This window comes from Periplaneta americana, chromosome 16 (genome assembly GCF_040183065.1).
Source record: "Periplaneta americana isolate PAMFEO1 chromosome 16, P.americana_PAMFEO1_priV1, whole genome shotgun sequence".
Taxonomy (NCBI): domain Eukaryota; kingdom Metazoa; phylum Arthropoda; class Insecta; order Blattodea; family Blattidae; genus Periplaneta; species Periplaneta americana.
Window position 1 is genome coordinate 7,696,549 of NC_091132.1, and position 19,219 is coordinate 7,715,767.

Consider the following 19,219-nt stretch of genomic DNA (forward strand, 5'->3'; position numbering starts at 1 on the left):
AAAACTGACTAGACTTGTTCTTCCCTATAGTCTTCAAATGCTATTTCAGAATTATTAAGTGCCATTTTCTTTGGACCAATAATGGACTCTGTCATATGGTGGACTTGGCTGTCTAGTAAGCACGATGCAAGGTCACCATGGAGACAACACAGGACAAGTGCAAGGCGAGAAACAACAAACCAGACCCATGAAAAGAAGATAAAACTTTGCCCATGTTGAGAACTGAACCACGAACCAGATATTTATACACTATCATCAAACTTACAAAAAATTGCTCAGCACCAAATCTGCAATTCCCAATTGACCATCTGCTTCCGTAAGGCGCCACTGAGCATGTTTGAAACATATTTCATTTGCCCTGACTGTTGTGACTGGCTTGTCCCCACGCATGGTGGCAACCTTCTGGTTGGCAGACAACTGTGTCTCCTTATAACACGACAACATCATGTCCAATTCTTCACTCTGTGAGTTGAGAAGTTCTTTGCATTCATACACCTGTCACAAACAATATTACAGTTTTCTTTAAGACTTGAAAATGTAAGTAAAATTATATAGTATGCATATTAAAAATTTATTAGTCAATTCTTTGTCCCTTATAAATTTTACACACATCATCCATCATCTACTGTACTTTGAAATATAACTAATATACACACGTAATAGTAATAACAGCATCTGCAACAAATTTAAGTTACTACATGATGATAAATTAGATAAATACATTCAAAACGTTATTCCTTATGAAGACATAGAGAAAAAGAAAATGACCAGGCTAACACATTTTGTGTGTTTGAAATGTACAGTAATATCTATCATTCCCTATATAATTAAAGTGAAATGGTTTCAAATTTAATTATTTATTTTAATAAAGGATAAATACTAAGTCAGAGAATGACCAATAATACACAGAAAGAGGCAGTTAAAAGCCGCCCATATATCTGCATATTTCATAATGTCACGTAGAATTTACACACAAATTATAAATAAAAGAAAACCATTGTGACAGATACTTATTTTTAGTCTCTGTGTAGTTAAACCATTAAACTTAAAAGAGACTGGAAGCCTATTGAAAAAAAGCATACAGTACTGGAACACCACTGACAAATGAAATGGTGAAGCCATCCGAACAGCATTTGTTCAGAATCCAAAGAAATCAGCTCGTAAATGTACCTGATATTAGGACTTACAAAAACAACAGTTCATAGAAGTTTAAAGAAACGTTACATGCATTTCATCTAGATGATTATCACAAAAGGTACGAGTTTGCTGTGGATATGCTTAATGAGTCACAGATTCAAATTTTGCTAGCCATAAAACACACTGCACTTTTCTTTGGACATCCATCTTGTATAATTAATTGTAATAATAAAAATTATTGCATTTGTTCGATTGTTACTGTCTTTTGTTTCCTTTAGTGCCTCAAACTTACAAGTGAAAAACTATGAGAATTTTATTTTCATTTGGCACCAATATTAAATTTCTACCTCTATCCATTAAAAAAATATAAACCTCTGAAACCCAACCATAACTTTTGGGACACAGGGTATTTCTGAATTAGGCTACTATGCAGTGTGCATTTTTCTTGCAAGTGCATGTGCACAATACGTTATACTGCTGCTGACCTGTCGTTCAAGGTCATCCATTTCTATCATTAACTCTTCATTCATTGGGTCTTCTGCAAGAGCTCGCTGAAGCAGATGAGTTTCTTTCTCAAGACGCCGTAGCTTTGAAACTAGGGACCTATGTATGAAAAAAGAGACAAACATAATTACATAACATAATGAGATTTATGAATGAAAAATTGCAATTCTACAGAAACAAAGAAAGTAGATGCAAATTACTTACATGTGCAAGTTTGAATGTGTTAACTTATTACTCTATCATTATACGAAATATAGATTCAGTATTGTTATATAGCAAAAATTTATTTATATGTTTCAATATGCCTGAAACAGCAAAGGGAACTCTGTGTACAGGTCTTCCTTTTTCTTCTGAATTACCGAATGGATTTCTTTGATATTTGGTGTTTACAAGTTTATACACAGGTAAAATTCCAGAATTTTTACTTGAACATTTGTGGCATTTTCAATAACGAATTAGGAAAGCAAAATAAAACGATGCTTTACTGGAAATTACATCGAGCAACTTTTTAATACATTCAATTTACACTTCTAATCTGAAGCTCGTTTCAAATTGAAATTTATTCTTAAAAAAGTGCAAGGTTTTATACAATAAATACATAATTTAATACACTAGAAATTAATATAAAAAATTTACGATGATTATTTCATGAATTACGTTATATTTCAAACTGGTACCGATGATTTTAATTTACTTCTTTTATGGATTATGGATGGACAGTATAGAAGAATGTGTTACAGATTTTCATCACGATTATTACACCACAGACAAGTAGAAGCATCAGAAAGGTGAAATCGGTGTAGGTACAATTGAGTGACAATGTGATCTGTTCTGGCTCTTGTTAAAAATGTTTGAACATGTCTGGCAAGTTTTTGTACATTTCCAGGTCATTTGGTTTCTTTTGTATGGACTGCAAAATTTTTCCTTTATCAGAAGAGAGCCAATTGTTGATCCATAGATTTATAAAATGAGACTTCACAGAAGCAAAGGCACTGAATAGAGATATCACTTGAAGAGGTCTTGGTTAATATTATCAAATTGTTGCTAATTCTATTCTGAAAATGAAGAGATAAAAGCTACGAAATATTCTATTTCTTTTTAAGACACTTCTATTTACAGTATAAAAATGTCAGAAATAAGAGTATATGCAACAAAAAGGAAATGCAACTATATTTTCTTGTTGATTATCAACATATTTTATTGATATATGAGTAACTTAAATTATAATAGGCTATATACTGTAAGTACATTGTGAACTTAGAGCAAATTGAAATGTAACAGAAATTGAATTATGCATTTCTTCTTCTACAATAAACTGTTTAGATCAATGCTTCTCAAAATATGGGTCATGGCCACAACCTTGGAGAATTGTAACATTCTCGAGGTCGTTCTAAGTTCCTATAGATATTTTTTTTTAATATACTTCAATACTCTCTTATTTCCAGCTCATGATACTGTTCTCTAATCAATTTTAGTTTCCTCAGATAAAATAAAGCAACAAAAATATTATGCATTACATAATACAATTAATTGAAATTATTCTTTAAAATATCACGAACTTGTCCTGTGGCTTTTATAAATTCTGACATTGCATTACAGAATTTCATTCTAAGTTTATAAAACTTTGAATTAGGTACATATTTTCAAACATGTGTCTGTTTTTGGCGATACCTTCAAGAAATAATTTTTTTTCTTGCATAAAAATTGCGTTCTTTTTACAGTGAAAAATTAAATCTAAGACAATAACTTCTATCAAATATTATCACACTATTGAAGAAATATAATTCTATGCACGAAATCTCACATAAGAATGGCTTACAATGTTAAACAGAAGACTTGTAAACAAGAGTAACTAGCATTCAAATTACCAGTAACTTTAACATACTCTGAAAAATTAAAAACTTTTTAATGATAATGACAATTCATGTTATATCCTCAAACCGAAATTAAACAAGATACTGAGATACTGAGCTTAAAGATATCTGCAACAGTAATTTGCCAAAATATAAAATGAAAATGTGTATGTTGAGTTATATTGCAGCACTAGTTTATTTATCATTATCAATTTCTTGTATATTTTTATAATTCTTTACTATCAGTGTCTGAATCTTTGGGTGAAGGAAAGAAGGAGTATTTTGATTTAATAATTGAAAATTAGTGTGAATAAATTTGTACTTTATCCCGACCTCACTTTCAGCTTCTATCACTCTCATACGGACCTGACTTGGTTTTGCATTTGTTGAATTGGTCTACGCTGGTCCTCCACACTGTGAAGCTGAAGCTGAAACCTCATTCTCTGAAGTCTCTCTGAAGCTTCTTTCCGACGGGGCTCCACATAAAGCAGCAGGTTGTTCACTATGTCCAAAATCATTGCATACTGTAATATGAAACGTACAATCCAATTATACAAATAATCTGAAACTAAGAAAGGAGAACACCTAAAACAAGATGGATTACGAAATGACAGGGTAAAAAAGATACTACTGCAAATATGAAGTATAAAGTTGTTAACAAACGCCATAAACAAAACATAACCATCAGCACAGATTTTCTCATACAAGGTCGATTTTCATTTTCGACAACCCAAATCATACATAAAATATCACTCTTGTATTTACTGTTAATAAATCCAGAATCAGAAAGTTCAGTTCATTTGATTTTCTCCTAAAATGTTGAATTACAATAGTGAAGTCTTGTACCTGTGACAAAAACTGAATCATGATCATTTCGAGTTAGTTACCGGACATCTGGATTTTGCTGGACATATCCTGCTTTTTAGTTGTCTGTCCTGCATCCAGCCAGGCATTGTAGAAAATCAGAAATTGTCCTGCTTCTCTTTCTCATAAGGTCTCAGTGGACCAAAGAGAATCCATTACAGGAATTATGATTGTAAAAATTAATTTAAAACCTCTATTTTTTATTTATTTTATTGGGTTATTTTACGACGCTGTATCAACATCTAGGTTATTTAGTGTCTGAATGAAATGAAGGTGATAATGCCGGTGAAATGAGTCCAGGGTCCAGCACCGAAAGTTACCCAGCATTTGCTCGCATTGGGTTGAGGGAAAACCCCGGAAAAAACCTCAACCAGGTAACTTGCCCCGACCGGGATTGGAACCTGAGCCACCTGGTTTCGCGGCCAGACACACTGACCGTTACTCCACAGGTGTGGGCTAAAACCTGTATCTTATGTGGATTTCCACAAATATTTACTGGATGACAAACAATACTTCTTGCTCAAACAAATTGGGTCATCAGAGAAGTACTAAGAATCTGGAAATTAAACAAGGCATAAACTTATTTATAATCTGTAAAGCTAAATAGTTAATTTAATTAATGATTATTAATAGTTTTGTATCAATTTTATTGCATACTAAGACTAACAATTTATCTTATAGAAAAAATAAGAATCACGTCATATGTAACATTATAATGTCCAACTTCTTCATGGAAAATCCTGCTTTTTCAAATAAAGCGTCTTGCTTTTGATTTTTATTGTGGATAGCACAAATACACTATCAAATCCATAACTTCTGATACAATAATTAGCAGAATTAGAAAAGAACTGTATCATCCTTATGGGATCATACGATCCACTTTTCTAAAAAGTGAAAAACAGCAAACATTTTCATCTTGCTGTTGAGAGGAGAATGCTTTAAAAAAAAAAAAAAATACCAATTTCATAAATAATTGTTAACTTTGCCTTCCAATCCTATACAACTTGTCAACACTTATCACAATATGTGTAAGTAGAATAATTTCCCTTCCCTAAAAAAACTCTCCACCCTGAACCAAGCCCTAGAGTGGCTGCTCATACCTGTAGTGAGTTCGTGCACACGTCTAGGTCATGATGCATGAGAGTGAAGGCGTCCACAGCTCTCTCTCTTTTCTCCCACGGACCTCCTTCATCACTAGGAGGTGGCGGTACTTCACCCAGTGTACTCGGGTCAATACTGCTCTCACCATATCCAGCATAAAAAAACTCACACTTGCACCGCGACACGATGCGTTGCAGCTGAATAGCAAACATTTAATAAAGAAATTAAGCATGGCTGGAGACTTTCATGATGTTCAAACAAGTGCAAGGTTTTTGGGTATCTGCACCGTGTCATAGGTGTAGAGACATCCAATATTTCAGAACTACACATTAGCACCATCATCAGGAAAGGCAGAGAAAGGGGAAATTATCTGTTACCAAGAAGTATACTCCAGTTACAGAATTTGAATGTAAGTACTAAAGACAAATGTTGATGATGATGTTAGAGGAAGACAAGGAGGAAATGGGAAAAAAAGTTTACAAAACCTCCCTGACGTGGTGCAGATATCCAGAATTCTCACACCATAATATAGAAGATATTTATAATTGAATATCGTCGTCGTCTTCTTCCTAACAATTATTAGGCCAAGTGGCCTGTTAAGGTCTCAAACTAGAATTTTCAGTCCATCTCTTCTTTGGACGGCCTAGAGATCTTTTGCCATATGGATGGTAATGAAACAGTGCTTTTGGAATTCTGCATAGATTCATTCGTTCGGGATGACCCTTCCACTGAAGTTGATAATTGAATATAGTTCTGTTAAAAGAGGAGTTGGGTCAAAATTATAACTTTTACAATTTTTTAACTATGGGTTCATTTTTTTGCAAACATACTCTTCTTGGAATACGTATTAAATGATGCAAAATTTAATTCGTGTTATTTAAGCAACTTTTGAGTTACTTTTTGTTTTCTTTTTTTTAAAAATGTGGCATATTTCCAAAACTAGCTTCAATCACAAATGTTAAGTACATGATCCACAAATTTGTGTACAGTACCTCTGATATATTTATAAAACACTGAGTATGCTTATTTTAAAAACGTGTCCTGAGAAAATATTTACTTGTTCAAGACATAATTTTCAGAATTTTTTGTGCCTATTCTATAGACATTATTTCTATTTGAAAAAGTTACTATTGCATAAAAAAAATCCGATATTATATTTAAATAACTACACTTTAAAGAGCATGCAAAAAATTATTCAGCTTCCCTTTCGACTTTGAATATGTACAAATGTGTTAAAAACTGGAAAAATCAGTTTCAAAGTGTACAATGAAATATTTAAAGAGCGCAGCCATTTAAATATGACGTTACTACTGACAGTATCAAGTGTGGTTGGGCCATGAAACTTTGGTACCACATAGATTAGAATCTGGAGATTTATTTTTCGTAGTAAAATGAAAGTGATTTTTGACAAGAATTCATTATATGTTAAATAGCTCTACACTAAAATAAATAAATAAATAAAAATAAAATAAAATAAAAATAAATAAATAAATAAAAGTTTAATCAATATCAGAGAAATTCTCATCTTGGCTAATATTCCATCTTCTTCTTCTCCTTCGTAATTGTAATCATTTTCATTGCCTGTTCGTAATTTCTACTGCCATTTGTCCACAGGGTATTACAAGTTTTTTTTTTACAACTGATTTAAAATAAACAACACTGTACATTTAAATTTTAGAAAATGTCTTTTATGAGGAATTAAACTTTATAGGAAAATTACATAATTTGTAAAGCTACATTCTGGACAGTCTCTAACGAATTACTAAGGGCTCTATGCTTCTGGCACTAGCAACAGCTATGATTCCATCATAGAGTCAGAACAAATAATGGCAAGTTAAGGGCTCTGCTATTGAACCAAATAATTTATAAAGCTGAACTCATACCAAAGATGTATGACAAAACTTACCTGAATTGGAGGATTTTCACCAACATTGCTACTAGCACCCACTGTTTCACTGACAACACCACCAACTGACTGACCACTGCCTACCAAATGTGGCAGGTCTGGTAAGTCAGCTATTACTGTAGAATCTTTCTCTTGAATATTTTCGACAGTCAACCACATAATATTTTCTGGAAGCAAAAATAATTATTATATATAATAAAGTATAAATTACTAAAAAGGCTAAATTTCAAACATTGTTGGTTAAAATCAATTACTGTATTTAATTTTAACGAACAATGAAGAAGAAGAGTCGAAAATAATATAAACTCAGAAAATTGTGTTTAAAAGGACTGAAGTGATATGTTGCAGTGTGATTAAATCGAAGAGGCAGAAGTGTATGATAATTTGGGGAAGGATTCTAAAATAAAAGAAACTAGAAACTGGAAGAAAAGAACGATTAGAGTGTCTAGTATGTTAATTTCACTAAGACTAACAAAAGGGATTGTTACAAGCATATTGCATGTAAGCACTTTGTTATTAGTGAATATTAATTTTTAAAATGTTATTTATTGTAATTTATCTATGTAATTTCACTATGTATTTAACTCTCCTATATGTACGAGATCATTCACTTTCAGTTATAGAATTTTTGTATATTTACAATAATAAAATTGTTTACAATTAAAAAAAACATACGGTAGGTAGAGAAAAGGGATAACAGATATAAACGAAAGATCGGAAGAGTGTTATGAAGAGTAAGAGAGGCTTATGGAATAAGATGGTTATAAGATTAATGTTATTATTTCACACAGAAAGAACTGTAATAAATTATTTTTCAATTAGGGCTATCAAGGTTTTATTAGCAGAAGACAATGGTTCAGTTTAGTATGTTTGAAGTGTGCAAAAAACAATTTAAAGCGAGTTGTAGTGTAGTAAAGTGTGTTAAAGTAATCTGGAATGAACAGAAAATGAACTAAGACAGTAGGATCGATTAAAAAAAATGAAAGAAAAAAAACATTCTTTAAGGTTAAATGGAGATAATATAGGAAGGCATTGATAGGCCAGATAAAAATGCAGCTATGAAGAAATGCCAGTAAAAATTCTGGTTTAAGATAAACTTATTAATAATTATTAATAAATATATATAAATAATAATTATGGTGTGACCAGTAAACAGAAATGTGAAGGCACACCCATTAACTTGTATGTGTGTTGATGACATTAAAACATTCATTTTTATATTTAATTTTATTAAATGAAACCAACTTATCAATCGATATGACAACAATAACATAACAATAGAACTCAATTCTATGAAATCTGAAGGAAAAAAGTATTATATAATATGAGACAGCCACAGTAACAGTCTTTACATGTGTATGAACGTGTATTTACTGAAATGACATTTTTTAAATTATATCGAAGCTCAGAAGAAGTTTCGTTCGGATTTTCTTCAGTGCTGGCAAACAATGATACTATATTAACACTGTTTCACTGAACTACTTTTGAGTCTGGTGCACGCACGCACACACACACACACATTATTAATATTTCCTTATCGCTAATGAAATATTTTAGGAGACAACACTGTCACCCTGTTTCCAGCACCTAAAGTTACTCAGCATTTGCTCTTAATGGGTTGAGGGAAAACCCCGGAAAAAACCTCAACCAGGTAACTCGTCCGAACCAGGATTTGAAACCAGGCCAGTTTGTTTCATGGTCAACCATGCTAACCATTATTCCATATTGGTGGACTTATAATTTCTTATTGCCCTCATTTCTGCTATACTGGAACCTAATGGCTTTTAGTACTTTCTGCAATGAAGAACGTGAAATTTTAATTTGTTGTGTTTTGTGAGCTTCCAACAAAATATCGTCTAAATAGGGTATAAAACCTTTCTTTATATAAAGCAAGTACTGTCCATCTTTCAGCTTCCGGATTAAATATGTTCAATGTTGTAACAGGAGAGTTGCGAAAATGTTTTTTGGAAGGATTTTTTAAATTTTCTCCAGATTCTTTTTTCTTTCATGTAACTATATACCGCACTTTTAGACAGACCCGTCATTTTAAGTGTTCTTTTCAAATCGGAAATTGATTGTCTTCCATTCCTTGCATTGTCACATTTGCTCTGGCAATGCATATAAATGCGACACACGATTCCTTGGAATCAGAATATGTAATGTCCTCTACCATCTATTAAATAGAAAGTAATTACTAAACACACCAACACCAGGACACCAAACACAATACATCCATCATCTCGAATGAAAAGTAATTGCAAATTACGTGTTTAAAAACTGGACTTTAGGTTACAAGCAGGTCTAGACTGAGGAAGGATAACAAAGAACACTGACATGTAGAAACATCCTGTCAAACAGATATACGGTAGTAAGTAGCACACTCCCAACCCCTTTTGTTACTGATTGGCAAGGCTTGCTCTAACATTTAAACTCAATGGCAGGATGTTTCTCTCTGTGTATAAAACAGAGTATAACAATTCGATTGTCAATAAATAATGTAGTCTATCTTATATAAGGTTGTATAAAATAAACAGTTCATGATCACTTTCTTCCGGAGTTATTCTCGATAGCCAAGTTACTATATTATACCTGCTACTACATATTCTCAAGTTCAAATCTGACAGAGTGATGAGAAGTGAAGTTGGTGTTCTATGTTATAGAGATCTTCTTCTTTTGGTCTCTCTTTTTTCCTTTCAGGCAAAGAGTCAGTATCCATCTTCTGTATTCTTTCCCGTCCCCTGCCAGTCTCTTCACTTCTTGGCTGTTCTTCCCTTTTCTTTCTGCTAACTTCCCTACATATTCCTCCCACTCTACACTTGCTCTTCTTATGTCTTTTTTTCCCCTCTAGTCGTGTTTCCAGTAACTGTCTAGATTTTGTCTCTTCATTCCTATAAAATGTCAAACAACTTCAGTTTCTTTCCATTATTTTGGCTAAAGGTTCCTGTCCTGTTCTTTTCTAATTTGTACATTCTTTATTGTGTCCCTGCTTGTTTCGCCCACACTTTTCCACTGCTTCTGTTACTCTACTTTCGTGATTATATAGCACTGTCCAACTTTTGAAGTCATAGAAAAAAAGTCGAAGTATAGACTGTTATAGATATAATGCCTGTACAAAAACTGTTTTTGACAGAAGGACTACAAGCAAAACTTGCCAACCATCTCATTCATTTCAAAATTCAACTGTGTCGATTATCACCCTCACCTAAACAAACGACAAAACAAGGAAATCCAAATTTGAAGGAAAGTACAGGGTATGTATAAAATTTCTGCATCTTAAATAAAGAGTTATTTTCCGTATTTTGCCTCACCTTGTACAAAGGTTGACAGGAGGAACGCCTGATGACCTACAATCACAATAAATTATATCTGTTATGTTGATTGACAGTGTGTGCTAAAGTTCACTAAAATCAACCTGCGGTACTTGTGTCACATCTCGTTTTATTTTTAAAATATGTAACTATACAATAATTCGTTTCACGTAATCCACGCAGATTTTGTGTCAAACAGTTTTTGATTTAAAGTATTACTTCTGTTGTTAATATTACTGGTACTCTGAAGTAAACAGTTTTTTGGACTTAGTTTCTGTGTTATACTGTGTCTTTTACTGAGTATAGAACACAGGGATTTAACATTACCATAAGAAACCTACGTACAAAAACAATGAAAAAATAACTTAATCAGTGGGTCATGTTTAGAAATTAGCAGGCTTTGAAAATTTGTAAAACAAGAGAACAGCGAATAGGGATTATAAAGAATGGACACTGAGCGAATTTTCCTGTGTTTTGTTTCTCTGTGCGCCGGCGTTTAATTGCACTTTCAAGCGCTAGAGGTTAGTGTAATCGAGCATACGCAAAGATAATAATTGAGAATAGAGTTGAGACACAGGATCCAAACATCGCCTACCTTATTGCATAATCCAGTAACGCTTTGCTTCAAATAAATTCAAGTTAACAGCTTTTTCTTATTTCTCAGTGACAAACTAGTTGTAATAATAATTTTTTTATATTTCTGATATAATAAATTATATTATAAAATAATATAATACATTATAAATTTATGTATCAAATTCGTTTAATATTTATATATAATATAATACAGGGATATGGTTTTACTTCTCGTAAGAGTTTTGTTTTTCCATTTTCACTGCTATCAAATCATTACATATTTTAATTGTTGTTGGGGTCAACGTCTCAACTCTCATTATAAAGGAACTCTAGAGTCTAGACATTACAGTTAATGACGGATTTATTATTTTATGGATCCAATTTATTTTATTTGAGTACATACTGTACCTAGATGTATTAATTATATGTGTTATATTTCCGCTGTGTCGACTGCTAGCTGGTGTGATGTCAGCGCCAACTCTAGGGAGAAAGCAGAATCTCACGCTCTAGCTGGCTTGAAGGTAATTGAAATCAATCCGGCTACATCAAAGGTACCGACGCGAAGTGTCCATTCTTTATAATCCCTATTCGCTGAAGAGTAGATCATTTATGGTAACTAAGCCAAAGCCTGATGTTCTCTTGTTTTACAAATTATCAAAGCCTGCTAATATCTAAACACGGCACACTGACTAAGTTATTTCTTCATTGTTTTTATACATAGGTTTCTTATGACAATGTTAAATTGCTATTTTCTATACCCAGAAAAATACATGTTATATATATGGAGCATTCAGAGGTCAAAATGATCAACTTCATTAAGAATGAAAATTAGTAAAAATATGCTAAAGCTGAAAGTCTCTGAAAGTTTGGATACAATAACAAGAAAACAGATCTGTGATCAGCACAAATATGAAACGACTAGTTCGTATTGAAAATATACAGTTTAGACAAGAATACTGAAGACAGATGAAGAAACAGATGTTAGACAGATATCATGAATACTGAAAACGTATGCTGCTCTTCAACAACATCACTTTCTCTATTCATCCTACAATGGGAAACTAAATCTAGTTAAATATCAATTTTAACTACCAATAATGCTTTAAGGAATCTGTAAAATCGGCATAAATTGTGAAAACTATACAGTGACACTGTCACCAAGGAAAGCTCTTTAGAGTTAATATGGCAGATAGAGTTTCTAAAGAAACTGCTTTTCAAATTAACATAGAATTTGTTATTAAACAGTACTACTTTATAGGAAAACTTTCCATTAAAGACAAAATTTCGTTATGAATTAAAAGTTACAAAAAATAAATAAGTAACCCTAAAACAAAGTAAGTAACATTAAGTTGATTTTAACTTTCACTTACCATCTAATGAATCATTTTCGCCTGCACTGACAGTGGCGTAGTACTGCATGCATTCAAGAGAACCAACCCAGGTAGTCTTTGACACCAGTGTTCTGTCCTTCCAGACTGGACGATGAATGCGCTGCAGTATTTCTGCTTTGGCAGCACTCAGAATCACATAGCCCTTCGTTTCACAGCCCTTCAGGAGAACCTGGCTGTTCACCAGAGCAACTACAAATGAGAAGAGGTAGAAAGGCTTAAGCAAATTCTAGAAATACCAAGTGAAAAGGAAAACTTGATGTCTCGATATAATCCACTTAATAACTTCAAAGTAGATTGCTGCCTTGATCTTGATGAAGTCTTCAACAAAAAAGATATAAATCCAGAAATAGCAAAAGCCATTGCCCTACAAACAATTAATAGAAAATATCCACAAAAGGACTGGTTGTACATTTACACTGATGGATCTCTCATGGATCAAAATGAAGGAGCTGGAGCAGGAGCTACTTGCCAATACTTTTCTCTTTATACAAATGTTGGCAAGTACACAACAAATTTTGAAGGCGAAGTTGAAGCCATTTATACATCACTTCAAAATGTATTTGTTTGGCTAAACCAGTGCGAAACATAGTCATCCTGTCTGACTCCAAAGCTGCAATCCAGTCCATCAGCTCAACTACATCCCCTAAAATGTAAAAAGTAAAAGAAATTCATTGCATGGTAAAACAAATTCAAATGCTAAATAAAAAAGTGGTCTTCCAATGGATTCCGGCCCACTGCGGACTGAACGGTAACGAGAAAGCAGATATGTTAGCAAAGAAAGGAACTAAAATCAACTTAAAAACAAATTTCAAGTTCCCATATGAATCAATAAAGCGAGTCATAAAAAGAATAAGTTACAGCGAACAGGCAAAACATCAAAATTCAAAATGGAAAGAATCATTCAAAGATCCAAAACTAATTCCTGATCTACCTCGAAAATCTGCCGTGGCCATGTTTAGATTGATTATTGGTCATGATTGCCTCAGTAAACACCTCCATCGTATTGGAGTACTGAATTCACCTAAATGCTTACTGTGCACCAGAGAAGAGGACATGGAGATGGAGCACCTGGCTAATTGTGAAACTCTTAGGACATATGTGGACCTTCCATCAAAATATTGGGAAGCAAGAAGGATAATGACTTCATTGTTAAATCCAGAGCATTAGATACACACACACACACACACAAATGAGAAGCAAGTTCCATTACTTTATATTATGTAAGAAAAAATATAAAAATCTTATCACCGGGGCACAACAAACTGAATAAAGATTTTACAGTACAATAATCACAAAAAGAGACAACAGACTTGGTCGCAAAAGTATACAGCTGTTATTATAATGATTGGAACTGAAGTGTGTCTTTGTTATTTATTCCTTTCTCTTAAAGGGGAAGTGTTAATGAACTCATGTCGAAATCTCCCTTCAAACTGCGCAGATTATTACATCTCTGTAACAGATACATATTAACTGACCACATGCCTACTAATGCAAGATTGCGAAATTAAAGCTTCAAAAAAGACTACCGAAAACTGAAAAACGCTAAACCTTGAATAGATAATGCTCACTCAGTGAGAGAAGCGCATCGTGTATCTGATCTTATATTCACGGACAATGACAACTTTACTACTCTCTCCAAACACATGCACTTGTTTCTTATTGCAACATTCAAAGCAAGTTTTCACTCTGCAGCTAATTTTTGAAGAGCTGTGCTTTGTTTAAGAGGAAGTAACGACATGGGCTCATTAACAGTTCCCTTGCTAGACCATTTCTCCGAGGCAGTACTCTTGGCAGGTTTAACAGAGTTTTACTTTCTTGTTCAGCACTCTATTTTGTAATATTTTAACACTTTACAATATGTGCACGGCCACTAATGCATTTAGTACAGACAGAAAAGCCTTCTGGTCATTCATTATTTTATTTTACTTAATTATTCAGATACTAATCTAGGTATTGAAGTTTGTTAATTTCTTGGAAAAGGAGCAAGAAAAGTAAAAAACTGAACTGGTGCACTACATGTATAAAAGAATTGTATTCCAATGGATACCATCCCATTGTGGAATCCTGGGAAACGAGAATGCGGATGCTTTAGCAAAGAAGGACAGCACTGCTACTTACTTATAGACCTGTTACTAAATCTACGTATTACCCTGTGAAAAGATTTATTAAATCTACATACTTAGACTTTAACAAACAAAATTTGATAACACAATCCCAAGGGAAAAAATGGAACTCTCTGCATCAAAATCCACAGTTAATTCCCCGATTTACCACGAAAATCGTCTGTAGCTGCATTTAGATTGGCAACAGGCCAATTGGCCAAACACCCGCATAGAATTGGAATATGTCAGTCCCCTGACTGGATTCGGAACATCTCAAAATCTGTGCTTCAGTGGCTGACCATAACATCTTTGAAAAATATTGGAGTGCAAGAGGTCAAATTACTTTATTGTCAAACACCTGGCATTAGAAAACAACAACAACATGTGTACAATTAATATACAACTTTAATTAATGGTCGGTGTTTAGCAAGGACTGGTACATCATATGACCTGTTTGGCATGAAAAACATTCTTCGTGAGGCTAATGCATAAAGGAGCTTGATTGCAAGCTCTGAGATGGCAGCCCCAACATCAACTAACCTTGGACAGTGGCAAGGAGTGTTTCATTTTATTAATATTTGTGAAGGCTTCCGAAAGTGTCTTGAAATATCAAGCTCAAGTATAAAGAAACACTGTCAGACCTGAAATATAGTAGACAGAAGCATTCAGACATCGTTATTTCAGCAGGACTTACTGAGCCAGTTCTTGTGTTGAATATCGTCCTCCTGACAAGCAGCAAGTCCCTGCAGGTGTTGCTCTCTGGTCTGGACAGACAGATCGTCACTGAACACCACGGCCTTGTTATCTGCTTCAGCAATGAGTTGTTGTAGCATAGTAGCTGCATGCCCTGACTGCAACTTGGTCATTGGTGATGGCGTTGCCTGCACAGCTGCAGGGTTCTACAAGTGAAAACGTATCACAGAAATAAATCAGTATATTGTACACTGATATTCATTATAAATTCCAACAAATGTTTATATTATTCTTCGAGGATTCCAGAAAACACTGCAGGGACAAAATTAATTAATTGATTCTGAAAAATGATCCGAAGTGTGACTGGATTACATTTCAACTTCATTGTTATTATCATTTTCCTTTACTTTTTAAATAACTACTGAAGCTTTCCTTGCGACGTGATAATTCGAAATTTTCTCGGGCTTCCAGCCAGGTCATAAGTTGGTGATCCACCGACGTTTCGAGGATGTTCATCTTCCTCATCTTCAGGGTTAAATGATATCTGAGGGTACCTAGCTCCTTAATTTATAGTGCCAGAGGGAGTCAGCCGAGGAGCTGTGCGCCGATTGGCTGTTATTAGTGCGGACTGTGGCGAGAACGTTGCCGAAGTGTCATCTTGCTTTGTGCTTTCCGGCTGAATGACCTTGGGTCTCACGGTGGGCTTGGCAGACGAGTTCTCTGCTGATGACGGCCCGTCGTCCGGGCGGTGAGAAATTTAATAGCCGGTGACCATGCCGCGCTTAGTTGGGTCATTTAACCCTGAAGATGAGGAAGATGAACATCCTCAAAACGTCGGTGGATCACCAACTTATGACCTGGCTGGAAGCCCGAGAAAATTTCGAATTATCTTTACTTTTTACTTTATTTTCTAATAACTAATACAGTACAAACATATTTGTAATTATTATCATGACAACAATGAATTAAAAAATATCGATGAGACATCAATTAAAAATAACAAGACACAACAACAATAAGAAATGAAACTTAACTTTCAACATTTTACTTAAAGTACCATTGTATAAGGGAAATAAATAAAATTTACTAAGTTATGATAATTGTTGTATATGGCATATTTTGGGGGGGGGGGAACTTTGATCAAGTCATTTAAACTCTTGTTATAGTGACAATTCATTTAAAAAATAATGACTTATTCATTATAGAGTTGCCAGGTCTTATATTTCTCCCATAAGTTGTATGTCTTTTAGTTCATTTTTACGTCTTATGTTTTTATTTTTCCCGTAAGACGCTTTCTTCAGTTAATTTACATTTCAGCAAAAAATCTTCATGGCAATGACGTATAAAGAAAAGGGTTCATTTTTTTCTCCAGAAGAATGTAAATAACATTAGTAAAGTTGTAGGTTATTTGTTTAGTATCCCTGAGTCCAGTGTGTTTGTGGAGAGAGTATGTGAAAATTTTGAAAGAAACCAAAAGAATAAAGTAGCTATGGAAATGCAAACACATGCACAAGTCAAAGATGCAAAGGCTTATGTCTTGCACATTTTTTAACCACATGCTTAATAAATTTGTATGGCTCTGGCTGGTTACATAATTTAGACAACAGTTTGAACATGTTTCAATTTAATCACGTCTTACCTGTATAGAATTGCTTGGTGGAGGAGTAACAGGTCCTTCTGGTGCACGTGTTCGAGATTTAAGTGGTGTGGAAGAACTTTCACCCCTAAATCCTTTCAGAGCTTCGGTTGACAGATTTTTCTTCAATTGCTGCAATAAAATTTGTTTTTGTTATAACTACATCATTTTTGGGAGGTAGACATAGGTTATTATTAAATTTACACTGCATTTAACCTAAGAACAAAAAATAAATAAGAGTTTTATTAGATAAGCTACACAATTTCTTTTTAAGCAGAATGTAGAACTTTTTTTTGTATGTTATTTTATGACGCTTTATCAACATCTTAGGTTATTTAGCGTCTGAATGCCAGTGAAATGAGTCCGGGGTCCAACACCGAAAGGTACCCAGCATTTGCTCATACTCGGTTGAGGGAAAACTCTGGAAAAAACCTCAACCAAGTAACTTGCCTCAACTGAGAATCGAACCCGGGCAACCTGGTTTCGTGGCCAGATGCACTAACCATTACTCCACAGGTGTGGACTGTAAAATTTGTTTCAAAATAATATACATTACATACTAGAGATAGTACTTCGTTTCATGTAGTTTAGTTCTTACATTAGTGGGTCATATTTATCAAATCAGTAGGCCTTGTTAAAAAAATCTACTCATTATTGTCACTTGGAAACTTTTTCAAGAGATAGTGGAAGATTCGAGATTTGTTACTTTCTACTGAGATTTGGTACTATATATTTGTTGTTGTATTTGTGGTCAAAATGTATCTATTCAAGAAATGGCAGATATGCACCTCCTGTATGGACGTGCTAATTTCAATGCAAATGAAGCAAGGTGTTTGTATGCCGAAAAGTTTCTTAACAGACGTTTAGCCAACAAGAAGACCTGTAGAAATATGCATGGACTTTGTAAACAAAGATACAAAAATAAATTTGGAACAAGCAAATAAGTATGATCTAAAGAGTACCTGTAATTAAAAAACAAAGTGAAATTGTTTATTTACATGAAATTTTTTGCTTGTTTTAGATACTCTATCCATTTCTCAAAAATGTCCCACCCTGTATACTTATATAATGTGTTTCAATAGGTGTATTTAATAGACATGTTATTACCTTTGTCTTCATGAACGTGTCAAACAGCGCAAATGCCACATCTCTGTTACTCTTGGTCCAAGCTCCTTTGAGGTCATACACTACAAGCCGGTGGGTGGGCGTGTCTCGACTGTTTCCTGCACGTTCGCTAGTATTCAGCAGGTCTCCACGATTCGGCAAGATTGTCTCACGTCCGTAAGACACCTTGGCAACACTTAAGCAATAGCATTTTTCCACAGGTTGCCTTAGTGACACATGCTGGAGAAAACAACAGCGTCAATTGTACATATATATATCAAGATGTACACTTTTTAATTGTCCACTACTTCCTTTTAATTCACGGATTCTTGTTGCTTTGACGTGAAACGTCAATGTTCAAGGTACAAGACAGAAAAATTGTAACATTTTGACATGAAAGGTCTATTCTGACATCACTCATGGTACCATGGAAACAGAAGCGTAAGGTGAACTTCATGCCTCGAGGTTTTCCGCACAATAGTCATGAAAATATTTGTCATATGGGTTATATAAGTAATTCGAAAATTAGTAGCAACACTGTAGTATTCAGCTCTCCTTGTGATGACTAATGCAAGCTGGTAATATGAGATGGAGTGGTGTCTGATATGCGTTATCTGTAAGTTATAAGGTAATAATTTCATTTATACTTTATATACAGTGATTGTGCTTGGTGTGGAGTGTAGCATTGTATGTGGCACAAACATGGACATTACGACGAAGTGAAGAGAAGCAAATAGAAGCATTTGAAATATGGATATGGAGAAGAATGGAGCGTGTGAAGTGGACAGGCAGAATAAGAAATGAAGCTGTGTTGGAAAGAGTGGGTGAAGAAAGAATGATGCTGAAACTGATCAGGAAGAGGAAAAGAAATTGGCTGGGTCACTGGTTGAGAAGAAACTGCCTGATTGATGCACTGGAAGAAATGGTGAACAGGAGAAGAGTTCGGGGCAGAAGAAGATTTCAGATGATAGACGACATTAAGGTATATGGATCATATGCGGAGACAAAGAGAAAAGCAGAAAATAGGAAAGACTGAGTTTGCAG

The 19,219-nt window shown here is 34.1% G+C and overlaps 1 protein-coding gene across 2 annotated transcripts in view; it reads right to left on the reverse strand.

The window, feature by feature from the left end:
* Window positions 1-19,219, reverse strand: part of hob (bridge-like lipid transfer protein family member hobbit) — an 82,302-nt gene that overhangs the window by 11,349 nt on the left and 51,734 nt on the right. The window contains exons 24-33 of one of the 2 annotated variants that reach the window (XM_069812537.1): window positions 18,179-18,415; window positions 17,075-17,203; window positions 15,437-15,641; window positions 12,620-12,829; window positions 10,674-10,709; window positions 7,366-7,532; window positions 5,459-5,656; window positions 3,861-4,018; window positions 1,623-1,740; window positions 266-495 (exon numbers count right to left, since the gene is read on the reverse strand). In XM_069812537.1, the coding sequence (XP_069668638.1) occupies window positions 266-495; window positions 1,623-1,740; window positions 3,861-4,018; window positions 5,459-5,656; window positions 7,366-7,532; window positions 10,674-10,709; window positions 12,620-12,829; window positions 15,437-15,641; window positions 17,075-17,203; window positions 18,179-18,415 (1,688 nt within the window). The remainder of the gene's footprint in view (window positions 1-265; window positions 496-1,622; window positions 1,741-3,860; window positions 4,019-5,458; window positions 5,657-7,365; window positions 7,533-10,673; window positions 10,710-12,619; window positions 12,830-15,436; window positions 15,642-17,074; window positions 17,204-18,178; window positions 18,416-19,219) is intronic. The other variant, XM_069812538.1, reaches the window with a different exon arrangement.